This window comes from Mirounga leonina, unplaced genomic scaffold (assembly GCF_011800145.1).
Source record: "Mirounga leonina isolate KUSES-001 unplaced genomic scaffold, KU_Mleo_1.0 Mir_82, whole genome shotgun sequence".
Lineage (NCBI taxonomy): Eukaryota > Metazoa > Chordata > Mammalia > Carnivora > Phocidae > Mirounga > Mirounga leonina.
The window spans coordinates 2,399,921-2,413,295 of NW_023270825.1; the positions used below are offsets into that span (position 1 = coordinate 2,399,921).

At 60.5% G+C, this 13,375-nt stretch overlaps 1 protein-coding gene across 1 annotated transcript in view; it reads right to left on the minus strand.

The window, feature by feature from the left end:
* The window catches only part of TNFAIP2 (TNF alpha induced protein 2), a 19,017-nt gene extending 15,753 nt beyond the window's left edge, over positions 1 to 3,264 (minus strand). Inside the window, exons 1-2 of the mRNA XM_034992978.1 lie at positions 594 to 3,264; positions 10 to 301 (exon numbers count right to left, since the gene is read on the minus strand). Coding sequence (XP_034848869.1) covers positions 10 to 301; positions 594 to 942 — 641 coding nt within the window. The 5' untranslated portion in view covers positions 943 to 3,264. The remainder of the gene's footprint in view (positions 1 to 9; positions 302 to 593) is intronic.
* Between the last annotated feature and the right edge of the window lie 10,111 nt (positions 3,265 to 13,375).

Genomic DNA, 13,375 nt, shown 5'->3' on the forward strand with positions numbered 1-13,375 from the left:
GCCCCGGGCCCGGCGGCCGCCGCCGCCGCCGCCGCGCGGCCGTCCTCGCGCTCCTGCTCGGCCAGCACGGCCAGGGCCTGGCGCAGCCGCTCGGGCGCCGCGTCCAGCGGCCGCCGCAGCAGGCCGAGCACCTGCTCGCGCAGCAGCACGTACAGCGCCTCCACCTTGCTCTGGCGCCGCACCAGCTCCTCGGCGCTCTCGCCGCCCGCCTTCGCCGCCGCCTGCAGCTCCCGCTCCAGCGCCAGCAGCGGCCGCGCCGCCTCCAGCCGCCCGCGCTCCAGGTCCGCCTTGAGCTCCTCCACTGCGGCCGGACAGCACGGGGTCAGCGCGCCGGCCGGGAGGGGAGGCCGCGCGCGACAGGGTCGGGATGCGCCCCGAGGGGCCCGCCGGCGCCCGCGAGCCACTGAGCCCGGCCGGCCGCCTGCGGCCCCAGGATTAGGCGGCGCGGGTGAAAGGCGGCGGGCGAGACACGAGACACGGCCAAGGCCATCTCTGCGGCCCTCCCTGTGTCCAGGGCGAGTGGGCCATTCGCTCGGATGAGCCCCGGCCAGCTCTGATCCCGGATCCCTACCCCGCCTGGGGTCCCAGCCTACCTGTGGGCGGCGGGCGGCTGGACTCCGCTTGGGACTCGGGGTCGCCCTCTGGCTCTGCTGAGCTGGGCTGACCTTTCTTCTTCCTCCCTTTAGTGAAGATGCTGAACATGTCGGCCAGTCCTTTTGGCCTCTTCTTCTTCTTCTTTTTTGCCTCCTCCTTGTCCCTCTCCGGGGCTCCCTTGGCCTCCAGGGGTGGCACCAGGTCTTCAGAAGAGCCCTCTGACATGGAGGCCTCGGATTCCACCTCGGAGGTGGAGGGCAACTTCGGGGAACTTCTGGGGAAGTCAAGAACCCCTGGCACCGTCTGCTGGCCTGGAAGGGCTTGGAAGAAAGTCATCATCTTCAGCATCACCCGGGCTCAGGCCTGTGGATGGGCAAGAGGACAGGGAATGAAAAAGCAGCTGCAGTAGACAGGCCCGAGGACACAGCGCGGTGGTAGCAACGAGCACGCTCCATCTCTCCTCACCGGACGACCATCAGGGTCTGGCTATCTCCTGGCCCAGAGGGGCACCTACAGTTCAGCTCCCTCCCTGGACACCAGTTTCTCAGCACCCACAATTCCTCTTCCAACACCCCCCAGTGCCTCCCCAAATCACCAGAAGCAGGGAAGGATCTGGAGATGCCAAGTCTCCCAGATGGAGGGGGCCTTCACTTCATTTTGGCAAATCCTTCCTTGGCAGCCCACCCTCTGGGCAAGGAGAAAGGACTGGAGGGCATGAGTGCCATCCTGCATCCCATGAGACCCTGGGAGAGGTGGCAGAGCACAGCACTGTCCCACCACACAGAGCAAGGATCGAGGTCCAGAAAGGTCGCAGCGCCAGAGGCGGCTCCATCCTCCGCACCCCATCCTCCCTCTCGCCCGGTTCTTCTCTTGTCTACGTGGAGCCGCCGAGGGACGATTCGAGCAGAAACATGGTTGCTCTGGCTGGGACTCTGGGAAGCAGAGTCCGACCCCCTACCCTGGCCTTGCGGCTCAGGTCTAGAAATCATAGTGCCCTCCCAAACTTCAAGGGGTGGGAAAGGACCTTGAAGACTTTCACATGTCAGCAGGGACAAGGGGTCCAAAGAGGCACCGAGCTGCCTGAGGTCACCCAGGAACTCAGGCCAGGAACCAGGCTTCCTGGCTCCCGTTTCATCCTGGCTGCTCCCAAATGGGGTGACATCATCATCACAAAGGCTTCCACTTTCTGTGCCCTCCCTGCTACCCATCCCATCTCTTCCTCATTCCCTTCTGGGGGTGGTGGTGGTGGTGTATTATCCTCATTGCACAAAACTGATCCAGGGAAATGTCCCTATGGTTGACAGCTTAGGCTTGAAACTCAGATCACCCGGTGCTGGGTCCTCCTGCCTCCATGTCCCCCACCACCTTGCAGGCTGCTTTCGGAGATGCAGGACCCCCTTGTGCCCAGCAGCACCCTCCCCAGCACCATGGCTAAAATCAAAGCAAGGCCAGGACCAGTGAATGGGGAACAGGGCTGAGCCTAGGAGAGGGGAGAAAGGCAGGGCTGGGAGTGGGGAGCAGATAGGGTCAGGCTTCCCTGATGATTGGGGCGATCCAGGACCATAGCGCCTGCCCTGCCCACACACACCCAAGAGTAAGTACAATGAGTTGTGACTCGTGCAACACTATGACTTTGATTCACCTCTGCAATAGCCCTGCAAGGCAGATGGGATGATCCATCATCCAGGAGAAACTGAGGCAGGGAGGGGGTTTGGGAGGTGCTTGCCCCAAGCACATAGCAGGCATGGATTAGGTCTGTCAGACTCTTTCCACAGCCCCTACTACCTCTCCACCAGCCCAACTACCCTGGGCCTCATCACAACCCCTGAGTTTGGCCAGAGCCACCTGGGGGGCAGGAAGCCCGAGTTTCTCCCAAATGGCTTCACCAAATGCCCTCAGCAGAGTCTAACACTGCTGGACCTCAAGCGCCTCTCCTGTGCCATTTGGGCTGAGAGTTCCCCTCCAGGGCCAAGTGAGGGGTGCTCTGGGAGCCGCAGAGCCAAGGTGCAAGGCCACGAGGCTCTTCTGCCCTGCCCACCCACTGGCCAAGCTCCCTCTCCTAATCCATCCCGTTGTCGCGCCACATACCCACAGGAGCTGGTCCGGCCACTGGCTGGGGCTACTTAGCACCACCCTGACTGAGCAGACCCCACCTCTGCTCTCCAGCTAGGGTGAGGGAGAGGGCCACCCTGACCCACCAGCCTCACCTCTACGCGCGCGCACACACGTGCTAGGCTCTATCTGACCTCAGACCTGGCTCCTGCCGGTCCCCATATAACATCACTGCCTCCTCACCCTTCCAGGTCCTGCAGCGGCCCCCTGGGCTCCATCCCAGGCCTTGGTTTTCAGAGGCAGCTGGTGCAGTGGAAAGAGAAGCGGCAGGGGGATCGGCTGGACCACTCACTAGCGTGTGGACAACACCTCCCTACCTCCATCTGTGAAATGGGCATGAAGACCCCCACCCCACAGTATTGCTGCAGGAATCGGCAAAACCCTGCAGCCCCGTGCTGGCGCCTAGCCAGCCTTCTTCGTAAGGGTATGTGTCCCGTGTCCCTGTGTCCATCAAGCCACGCTCAGCACCGGGGTAGAGCAGAAGAGGGCAGGAAAGGCATTCCTTCAAGCCTGGGCTCTAGGCTGGGCACACTGACAAAAGGGGCCTGCTCAGTCATATCATGTGACCACAGCCTGTGGCCCCACAGTGGCCCCCTCTCCTGACCTTCCAGCTTCTCCTCAGGCACCGCACACCCCCTATGCTCCTTCCTGGGTCAGGGCTGAGGCCCACAAAGCCTCCCATGGCCTCTGCGCCTGGCTCCTCTGTCCTGGCCGGGAAAGGGAGGGCATAGCCACCCCCCCAGTGAGGACACCCAGACACAGGCAGCAAAGTAACTTGGCCGGCCAGCCTTCTGCAAAAGGAGCAGAGACCCCTGCGCCTTCCCCCCACCCTCCTCCCTCCCTGCCCTTTGCAGGACCGAGGCCCGGGTGGCAGTACCAAACCCGGGCCCCCTGCACCCTGGCGCGCCGCAGCGGCCTCAGTTTCCCTAGAAGTGGGGCTGCCGGAGGCCTGGGGCCCTCGGAGCGTTGTGCCCCTCGGTCGGGCCGTGCCGGCCGCTCCGTCGGGGGAGCCGGCCGGGACCCCGGGGTGGAGGCGGGCGGGCAGCCGCGCGGAGCGGCGGGGGCAGACGCGGCGCGGGCGGAGGTCACTTACTGTGTCCGGGCCGGGCCGCCTCTGTCCCAGCAGAGCCTGGCGCCGCCTGAAATAGTCGCAGACTCCGCCCCCGCGCGGCCGCCCGCTCGCCCCGCCCGCGGACACCGCGGAAAACCCGAGGGCGGAGGCCAAGGCGGAGTGCGACCCGGGGCTGCCTGCGTCCCCGAGCCCGAGCCCGGAGTCGCGCGCGCCCCGCCGAGGGCAGCGGGGGTGTCACTCCTTGCCACCGGCCCGGGCTGGGTGGCGCGGCTGGCCGAGCGTCGCCGCTGTGTGTGGGGCGCAGGGAACCGCACCCAGGGCGGACCGGGCTCAGCCTGCCGCGGGCCCATTGTCCGACGGCCGCTGCTGATTGGCTGGCTGGAAGGGGCTCCGCGCTCGGGACCCCTTGCCCGCGTCACAGAGCGGCGCCCACCCCAGCTCGCCCGACTCTCGCCCCGCGGGGTCCCAGGGACCGTCCCACCCCAGCTCCCTGGGCCGCGGGAGGATTGCTCCCTCCGGGTAGAGCGTCCCCACTCAGGGAGGCCCGGAAAGGGGCCCTGCTGGAAGAGGCGCTCTAAGGGGAAGTGGGTGCAGGCAAGGACAGCTGTGGACAAAAAGCACGTTTGCTGGGTGCCTGGCATTCGCTCTCATTATCAAGCCTTGCTAGAAAGGGGACTATGGCTCAGAAAGGTGAAGCGACCTGCAACTCGCCCGAGGTCACACACCCGGCTGCAGGACTCCCACTGGAGCACTTTCCCTTTCTGGGACTGGGGTTGGGCAGAACAGGTTTTGGGTCACACCAGGTCCGGACCCCAACAGCTGAGGCTTGATCTCAGTCAGTGGAGACTTGTCCTTCCTCAGCGTGGCCGTTTGCCTGGGTCTGTCGTGGGGTGGGGGTTGGGGGGGCTATTGCTGGTGAAGAGCAACCACTGGGGACTCACCCCCTTCCCCCTTTCTCATTTTAGGAATTCCTGCCCTCTGGAAAGAACCGTGTCATTAAGGAATTTCCCAGCTGGGCACCAGCTTCCCTTTTACTTTATTGCTAGAGCCCCTGCTCCTCCCATCCTTTTGTTTGCCCCTACCCTTGGTCTCTCCCTCCCTGTGGATTCCCCACTCCCCCCTATCAGCTGGGCACAGATCTCTGAGGCCTGGGAGTGGGGGGCAGGGGAGCTGGGGGTGCCCCTTGGGACTGAGAACTTCCTCTTCCTCCTTGGGAGTGGTAGTCAAGTGCCAGCTTTGGGCTTGGCCATAATCATGTCCCTGGGGGGCCTTGTGGGGAGGGGGACATCAGGAAGTGGCAGTAAGATGGATTCCACACTCTCTTTCCCAGAGTCCCTGGGGGAGGGAGGTTCAGGGTGACAGTTTTCAGACAAGCTCGCAAAGCCACAGTGCCCCAGGGCTGGGAGGGTCATTCCTTTCACTCCCCAGTGAACAGATGAGGAGACTAAAGGCCAGGTCCCCAAATTCATCCAGTCACATAGGGGCGATGAGGATGAGAAGCAAGGGCTCCTGGCTCATCGCCTCGGTGACCTCCCTCGTTATGCAATCCCCACATTTCCCTGCCAGGCCTCCTCTCCTCACCCTGAACAGATTGGGAAATCGCTGGAGAATCTGAAGCTTTCTGAGTCATGGGTGGGTGGGGGGCGGTTGTCAGGCCCACAGATCCCACTATCCCCCCCACCCCAGCCCAGGATCCTGATCAGCAGAGGCAGGAAGGACACTTCCCAGGGCAGGGGCTGGGCAGCCGACCTTGTCCTCCGATGCGCAGGCTGCCTGAGCTCCCTCTCCATGGCCAGGAGTAGGGAAAAGTCACCTTCTCCTTTGTGCTTGCACCAGTCACTTCCCCTTTCCTGAGTTAAGATAGGAGGGTCAGAGGTCACCTACATGGAGCCCCCAACACAAGGGAAACCCTCTGAAAACAGGGTTGCATAGAGCCAAGGGATGATAGCCGGTGGGGCAGGCACTAGCCTTACCCCTCATGATAGATGAGGAAACCATCCTCAAGAGGCCAGATGCTTCCAGAGGGAGCCAAAGGCCAGCCAAGAATTCCACCCCCAGCAGGAAATGAGCATCAGATGCTGGTTGGGAGTGTTCCTGGCCAGCTGCTGTCCCATTTGCCTTCTCCCCAGGGGATGGGCAGGGGAGACCAGGCCAGCTCCACCGGGAAGAGAGGACAGCAGGCAGAAACTGACTGGCAACAGACCTCCCCAGGCCAGCCCAGAAGTCAAGTGTGCCGGCACCGGGCCGGGCCAGGAGCAGTGGCCAGCTCCTTGCAGGCAACCCGGGGCCTCAGAAGCCCAGGACCCATGTGCGCTGGCCTCCCTGCCCTCTGCTCAGACATGACAGCGGATCAGTTTTTTGAATTGTGATAAAATACATGGAACCAAATTTACCATATTGACCTTTTTAAGCATACAGTTCAGGGACATTTACATTATTATGCAACCACCCCCACCATCCATCTCCAGGACATTTCTCACCTTGCAAGAATGAGACCCCAGGGCGCCTGGGTGGCTCAGTTGGTTGGGCGACTGCCTTCGGCTCAGGTCATGATCCTGGAGTCCCTGGATCGAGTCCCGCATCGGGCTCCCTGCTCGGCAGGGAGTCTGCTTCTCCCTCTGACCTTCCCCCCTCTCATGCTCTCTCTCTATCTCATTGTCTCTCAAATGAATAAATAAAATCTTTAAAAAAAAAAAAAAAAGAATGAGACCCCGGACTTATAACACTATTTCCCCTTTGCTTCTTCCCTGAGTCCCTGGCAATCACCGTTCTACTTTCTTTTCATAAATTTGACTATTCTAAGTAGCCCACAGAAGTGGAATCCTAACAGTATTATCCTTCTGTAACTGGCTTATTTCACTCAGCATAATGCCCCCAAGGTCCCTCCATGTTACAGCAGGTGTCCGATTTTCCTTCCTTTCTAATATTGAATAATATTTCATTGTTTATCAGTGGACGCTGGGGTTGCTGCCACCTCTTGGCTATTGTGAATAATGCTGCTTTGAACATGCGTGAGCAAATACCTAAGACCCTGCTTTCAATTCTGTGGGTAGACATCTGATTTCATTGACCTCCGCAGGTGCCAAGCTCTGTCCTAAGTGCTTTGCGTGCATTAACTGATTTCGTCACACCACCTTAGGAAATGGGTACTCCTTAATTATTCCCTTTTCACAGATGAGGAAAACAGGTTCAGTCATGTGCCAGTGGGTATGGAGCTCAGGGTGCCATTAGTAAGCACTGCGCTATATTGCTTCTCCCCCAGTCTGAAATGCAGCTTGACATACTTAAGTCAGACTCAAGTAAAGGCTGCCAGAGCAGAGAGCTGAGATGCAAAAACGGGAGGTTTTATTGCCCTCCACTTCTTTTTCGTCTCTGAAAAAAAATATCCCCAATCTCTTTGGTCAATGACTTGTTTGGTCAATTACTTGAGTCTTCACCTTCAACCTGTGGGGCAGCAGGTGGGGCCAACTCCGTCCTGGCAGCCCAGCCGGGTTGGGCCAGAGAATAATACAGGGCAGTGTGTGTGTGTGTGTGTGTGTGTGTGTGTGTGACTGGTGGTCCTCCCTCTCCTCTGTCTCCTGGCTGCCTGAGAACCTTGCTGGAGAAAATCTCCTGGAAGAGGGGGACGCTGCAGGCAGAAGGAGAGTGCGGTTTGGTGCGGGGCGTCAGCGGGTGCAAAGGCCCGGGAGGGCATTGCATGGGAATGAAGGGGCTGTGGGTCGCTGGGCCTGGCTACCCTGGGAGCACCTGGCCAGGGTGCCTTGATCACAAGGGGAGGGCTCCCCGGGACTGGGAAATGAGGGCATTCCAGGATATCACGGAGCCCTTCCCCCCTGGCCAGGCCCACTTCCCTCTGAGAGATGACTTGCACTTCCCCCCACCTCCACCCTAGCCCCACTGCTTCCTTTACTTCCCAGGCCAGCCATCACCTGACCCGGGATCCCTCCTAGGGCCTCTTGTTTCCAGGGATACCCCACTCACCAGCTGCACTGGGCAGAGCCATTGTACCCCCTGGTGACAGATGAAGAAACCGAGTCTCAGAGCGGTAAGTGGACACCAAGTTTGCGGCCTTGAGGCTGTGGTCCCTGCTACCACCCGGCCTTCCCCAGAAGGGGAAGTCACTTGCTCCGGGGTATTTGAAGGGACACCGGACCTCAGCCGGGGTCGGCTGACCTCCCCAGGGACCACGGGATGCCCAGGGACAGCTGACCCGGAGCCTCCCTCACAGGGCATCCCCACCCACGAGGGCGATCACCAGGCCAGGTGTTTACCAACAGAGACTGCCCCTCCCTCCACCCATGGAGGAAGCCAGGTCATGTGGTCCTTTCTGTGTCTGGCAGATGGAGAAACTGAGGTGAGGGTAAGTGGCTTTTGCGCGAGTCCCAGGAGGCTGGCCCACCTCAAGTCGGGCGCCCTTGCCGGTGGTGGTGGAAGGTGGCCGAGTTCAGTTCCCACTTCTTCAGACCTGGATTTCCAGGAAAACAGCCGAGGAAACTTGCTCCCCATCAGGCCCCACCCAATGACGGAGGCAAGTCACGTGGCAGGAGCTCCCTGGGAATCCCAGCATTTCAGGGGCCTGGCCAGGCCAGGAGGGGAGCAAGGCTGCCCCCAAACCCTCAGGGCCTGGGTGTTGGGAACTCCTCCTCCGATAAGACAGAGAGGACACCCCGCAGCTCTGGGCTTCTGGACTTTGGAGAAGGAAGGCAGAATGGTGGGGGCTGAGGCATGAAGACCACCTGGCCCCTGGGGAGCTCCATCACCGACATCTGCATTTTTAGACACGTGGCTCCATCCCTCAGGCCTCAGTCTTCCCTCTTGGAAATGGAGGTGACACGTGCTTGGGAGGTTGACAGGAAAGGGTTAGAGGAGGTGGTGCACGTAAATAACAATAATGCCAACTGCAGGCCGGGCCCTCAGCCAGCACCACATTTGCATTTTCTCATGGAATGCTCCCCATTTTACACCTGGAGATAGAGCCCAGAGAGGCGGGGTAACTTGCCCAAAGTCACACAGCTAGGAAGGTGCAGAGCTGGGGTCCCAGCCCAGAGGTGTCTGGACCCAGAAGCTGATTCTTAACCCCTGCACCGAATCCACGGGAAGGAGGAAAGCCATGAATCAGCAAGCACAGCCCAGGCACACACGGTGCGTGCCCCAGAAATGGCAGGACTTCTCACGACCTTCCTCTTTTCCAAGATCCTGAGATTTCATTATTTGAGGATTCTGTCAATGTAAGAGCATTAGGTTCTTCATCATTTGCTTTTACAGCAGCCCTCAAGAGGGGCTGCCCCATTCCCCCAACCCAGGTGCCTCAGCAGCACCTGACACTTGATTATTCACGAACATTCCTTGGATGAGCATTGCTTCCTATCCTGTGAGGAGCCCTGGTTGCTTCTGGGGAAGGACACAAGGGATGGAAATAAGGAGACATCTCCCCTTATAACTTTTTTGTACTTTTTAGATTCTGAGCTATGTGATGGTGTTGCTATCCAAAACATGATGAGAGTTAAACACTGAAAACATCTGGGGCGCCTGGGTGGCTCAGTCGGTTGGGCGGCTGCCTTCGGCTCAGGTCATGATCCCAGGGCCCTGGGATCGAGCCCCGCATCGGGCTCCCTGCTCAGCGGGAAGCCTGCTTCTCCCTCTCCTGCTCCCCCTGCTTGTGTTCCCTCTCTCGCTGTGTCTCTCTGTCAAATAAATAAATAAAAATCTTAAAAAAGAAAAACACAAAAACTGTGGTCCTGGGGCGCCTGGGTGCCTCAGTCATTAAGCATCTGCCTTTGGCTCAGGTCATGATCCCAGGGTCCTGGGATCGAGCCCCACATCGGGCTCCCTGCTCCGGGGGAAGCCTGCTTCTCCCTCTCCCACTCCCCCTGCTTGTGTTCCCTCTCTCACTGTGTGTCTCTCTGTCAAATAAATAAAATCTTAAAAAAAAAAAAACAACACTGGAAACATCTAACAAATACCTTTTAAAGGCCACCAAGAGGTGGGGATGTATGCGTGCAGACACAGTACGGGAATCCTGCGAAGAGGAAAGTCTTTGCAATGACTAGTCCAGGCCCCATGGGTCCCAGGAGAGAAGCAGACCCAGGGGTGGGTTTGACTTGTCTGGGGTTCGTCCCTTCCAACCATTTCACCAGAGGAGGGGGCCCTGGGAGGCTGGGCTGAGACCCTGGCAGCACTCACCAGTGGGAGCTCCCGGCCCCCGGCACATCTCCCCTGCAAGGAGGGCCTGCACTGCCACCGGGGGCAGGGGGCTGATTCCCCCAGACTCAGGGCTCTGTGAGGCTGGCCCTTGTCAGCAGCATCCTTGTCTCCCCCCAGACCTGCGCACAGGCCCACTGCCCAGAGCTCCACGAGGAGAAGGGCCCCTCCGGCCTGCTGAATTCCCAGAGGGATCTCATGGTAGCAAAGGAAGGAAGTGACGATGGGGATGGGGGGTGACCCTGGGAACGCTGCAGCCTCCTCCTCTCCCCTCCCCTGCAGTGGTGGGGGCCTGCAAGGACCGCATCCTGGCCGATGAGGATGCTGACCCCATGAGGTGTGGGGCCAGGAAGGAAGGGGCTGGGGTCACCAGGCAAACAAGGAAGAGGGAGAGACTATGCAGGCTCGGAGATGACATGCTGACGCGACACTGCCAGGACCTGTGGATGCTCTCATCTACCCCGTGCCTCAGAGGAGACGGAGCCTCTGAGTGGAAATGGTCATCGGCAAGAGGAAGGCAGGGCCGAGACCTGAACACACTCCTCCTGCCTGGTGTGGCCCCGTGGGTGTGTACGGCACAACACGCTTGAGGGGCGCTGGGCCTGAGCGCCAGGGGACCAGCAGGGAGAGGTACCCAGAGAAGGCACAAGTCCCAGGCTGAGCTAGGGGTAGGGGCACTCAGGTCCCCTCCCGACACCCCAGGATTGTCTTTGGCCTGGCAGAGGACTGGCAGGCTGTGGTACCCATCGTGTCCTTGGACCTGAGCCCTCTGCCCTGGGCAGGATGCCCCTCTGCACTTTCTCACTGCCCTCCCCAGGCTGGGCTGGGGTCCCAAAAACTGCTAGAGGGGGCCTTGTTTGTCCCACAGGCTCAGGGCCAGAGACCAGAAGCAACCCCCGATCCATGAAGGAGCCCCAGGAAGTGTGGCACTGAAGGAAGCCAAGCTGAGCTGGAGAAGAAAGAGCAGGGAGCTATGCCAGAGAAAGAGTGGCCAGGCAGAGATGAGACCAGGGATCAGCTGGTAGGGTCCAGGACCCAAGTTCTGGGGGCAAATAGGATGTCTTGCTCCAGAATGCAGGGGAATGCAGACACTGGGCACGGCCCCTCCATCCCCAGGCACTGCAGGAACACACATGCACACGGGCTTCCTTATCAGCCAGACAACCTGGCCCACAAGTCCGGAAGCTGCCCTCTGAGCGCCGGCCCCTCCCCCATGCTTGGCCTGGACAACAGGATGGCCAAGGAAATACGCTAGACTCTCGGCAAGGCCTCCTAGGACCTGGTGGGCAGGGAGAACGGGAGGGTCTCGGGCAGAATGGTCAATGGCCAAACACCGGCTCCCTTGGTCTGGTCCTCCTCTGGGCCCAGCCTTCCTGACTCCACCTTCGTGGGAGCTGCTATCCAGCTTTCTGCTCATCCCAACTTAATCTCGGGAAGCCAGCCCCAGTGTCCAGACACTGCTAGGCTCACAGGAACACACACGAGGCACACATACCCGCTTGGGCATGAAGGTTCCAGCCAGGAAAACCTGACTTCCTGTCTCTAGGCCCAGACACGCTCAGGAAGATGGCCCGGGTCTCAGCCTGAACCCTTTCCACCGAGGCAGGAAGCTCCTGGCAGAGAGCAGCTCCTCAGCTTCAGCGCCTCTTCCCGGCCTCCTCCCGGGCATCTGCCCCACTCACCGACCTCACAGACCTCAGGCTTCGCTACCACTCAGAGCACCCCCACTCCTGCCCAGAACTGCTTAGCTTCTGTTTGCAGACTGTGGTCTGGCCGGGCCCCGGGCACACGGGGTGACAGGAGGGCCAGGGTTCTGGCTTTCAGGCTGGCTTATACTTCAGCCTCCCCAGCCCGGGGGGCACAGACAGCACCCCCATTTCATGGCTAGGGAAAACAGAGGCACAGGGAAGTAAAGGAATTTGCCTGCTGTCTCATGGCTGGGACTGAACCCCTCCCCACCTCTCCAACCTGTCTTGGAAACCCAGCCCCGGGATCCTCAGCCTCCAGCCAAGGGGCTCAGGCAGGGCCAGGCCTGTTAGGGTCAGGGTCAGGGCCAGGGGCTGCAGGAGGAGGCTTCCACGAGGCGACTGGGGCTCCAACATGGGGTATGGGCTCCTAGGGAGAACCTGGACAGGATCTGATCCAGCCCTCCTGCAGCCCACCCCACCCAGGTGGTGCCCCTCCAACACCTCCCTTCCCCCTGGCTCTGAGGGTCTCAGGCTACCTGTGCTGGGGCCTGGTGTGCAGGAACCTCCACCCTCTGTGGGCCTCAGTTTCCCCACAGAGGAAAGACATGACAACTGCTTGTCATCAGCAGCGCCGAAACAGCCCCCCACCGCCTGCCCCGGCCTGGAGCCTGCAAACTGAACCGCAGCCTCTCCTCATCCTCATTCCTGCCCCACCCACCCCACCCCACCCCACCCCACTGGGTTCCCCGCTTAGGGAGGTCTGGACACCCCCTCAGCCTCCTGCCTGCCCCACCCCTGACCCCCAGCCCCCAGGTATTCGTGGAGGGGGCTGCCCCTGGTACCTGCTTCCACTCCCTTCAGGACCCCGACAACACTCAGATCTGGCTGTGTTCTCCAGGCTTGGCATAGGGGCCGTGGCAGACCTGCCTGGGCACTGCCCCTCGCTGTCTGTGGTGTGGGGAGGTGGGCCCGGGGGAGGCAGGAGAGTCCTATCCCCCACCTGCCTGGGCCTGCAGTCTGTTAGAACCCTCGCTCTGTGCTCAGGAGACTCAACATCCCTGGGTTCTTAGAACCTTGGCCCACCTGCAATCACTTGCCTCCTACCACTGCCGGGGTCAAGGTCAGGCTCAGAGAGCCGCTGGTCTGCTGCAGAAGGGCGGTGGGAAGGCACCCACGGCTGCCCATCTCAGTGTCTCCCCCCACCATCTCAGCGCTCAGCCTCCCTGGCAAGCTGGAGGCTGCTCATGCAAATGAGTTTCCTTGTAGCCTTGCCAGGAGGCTGGAGTCAAATTCCAGTGCCAGGCTTCTGGGAGCGAAGCGGGGGCGGGGGGGAGGGGGACAGGTGCACACTGGGGCAATCTCCTTGCAGCCCCGCCTGCAGAGCTGAGGCCAGCAGGATCAGCACCCTCCTCACATACTCCTTGGGTGACACTTGCCCTGCTAGAAAGTCCCTCTTACATCTAACCCAAATACTTCAAGCTGCAGAACATGCCTTGGCCTTTTCTTGTGTCCCAGGAGACAAGACCAGGAGCCCAGGCCTGTTTAGAACACGACAGAACAGTGCCCATCCCTGCTGAGTGAGGCTCACTTGGCCCATGAGGCCAGTGGACCCAGGATCCCAGGGTTAAAGGCTGTTTAATCCGCACAGCCATAGGCACGGGCTTTCCCAGCTCTGGACCTGCCTCAGTCTCCCCATTTGTACAATGGG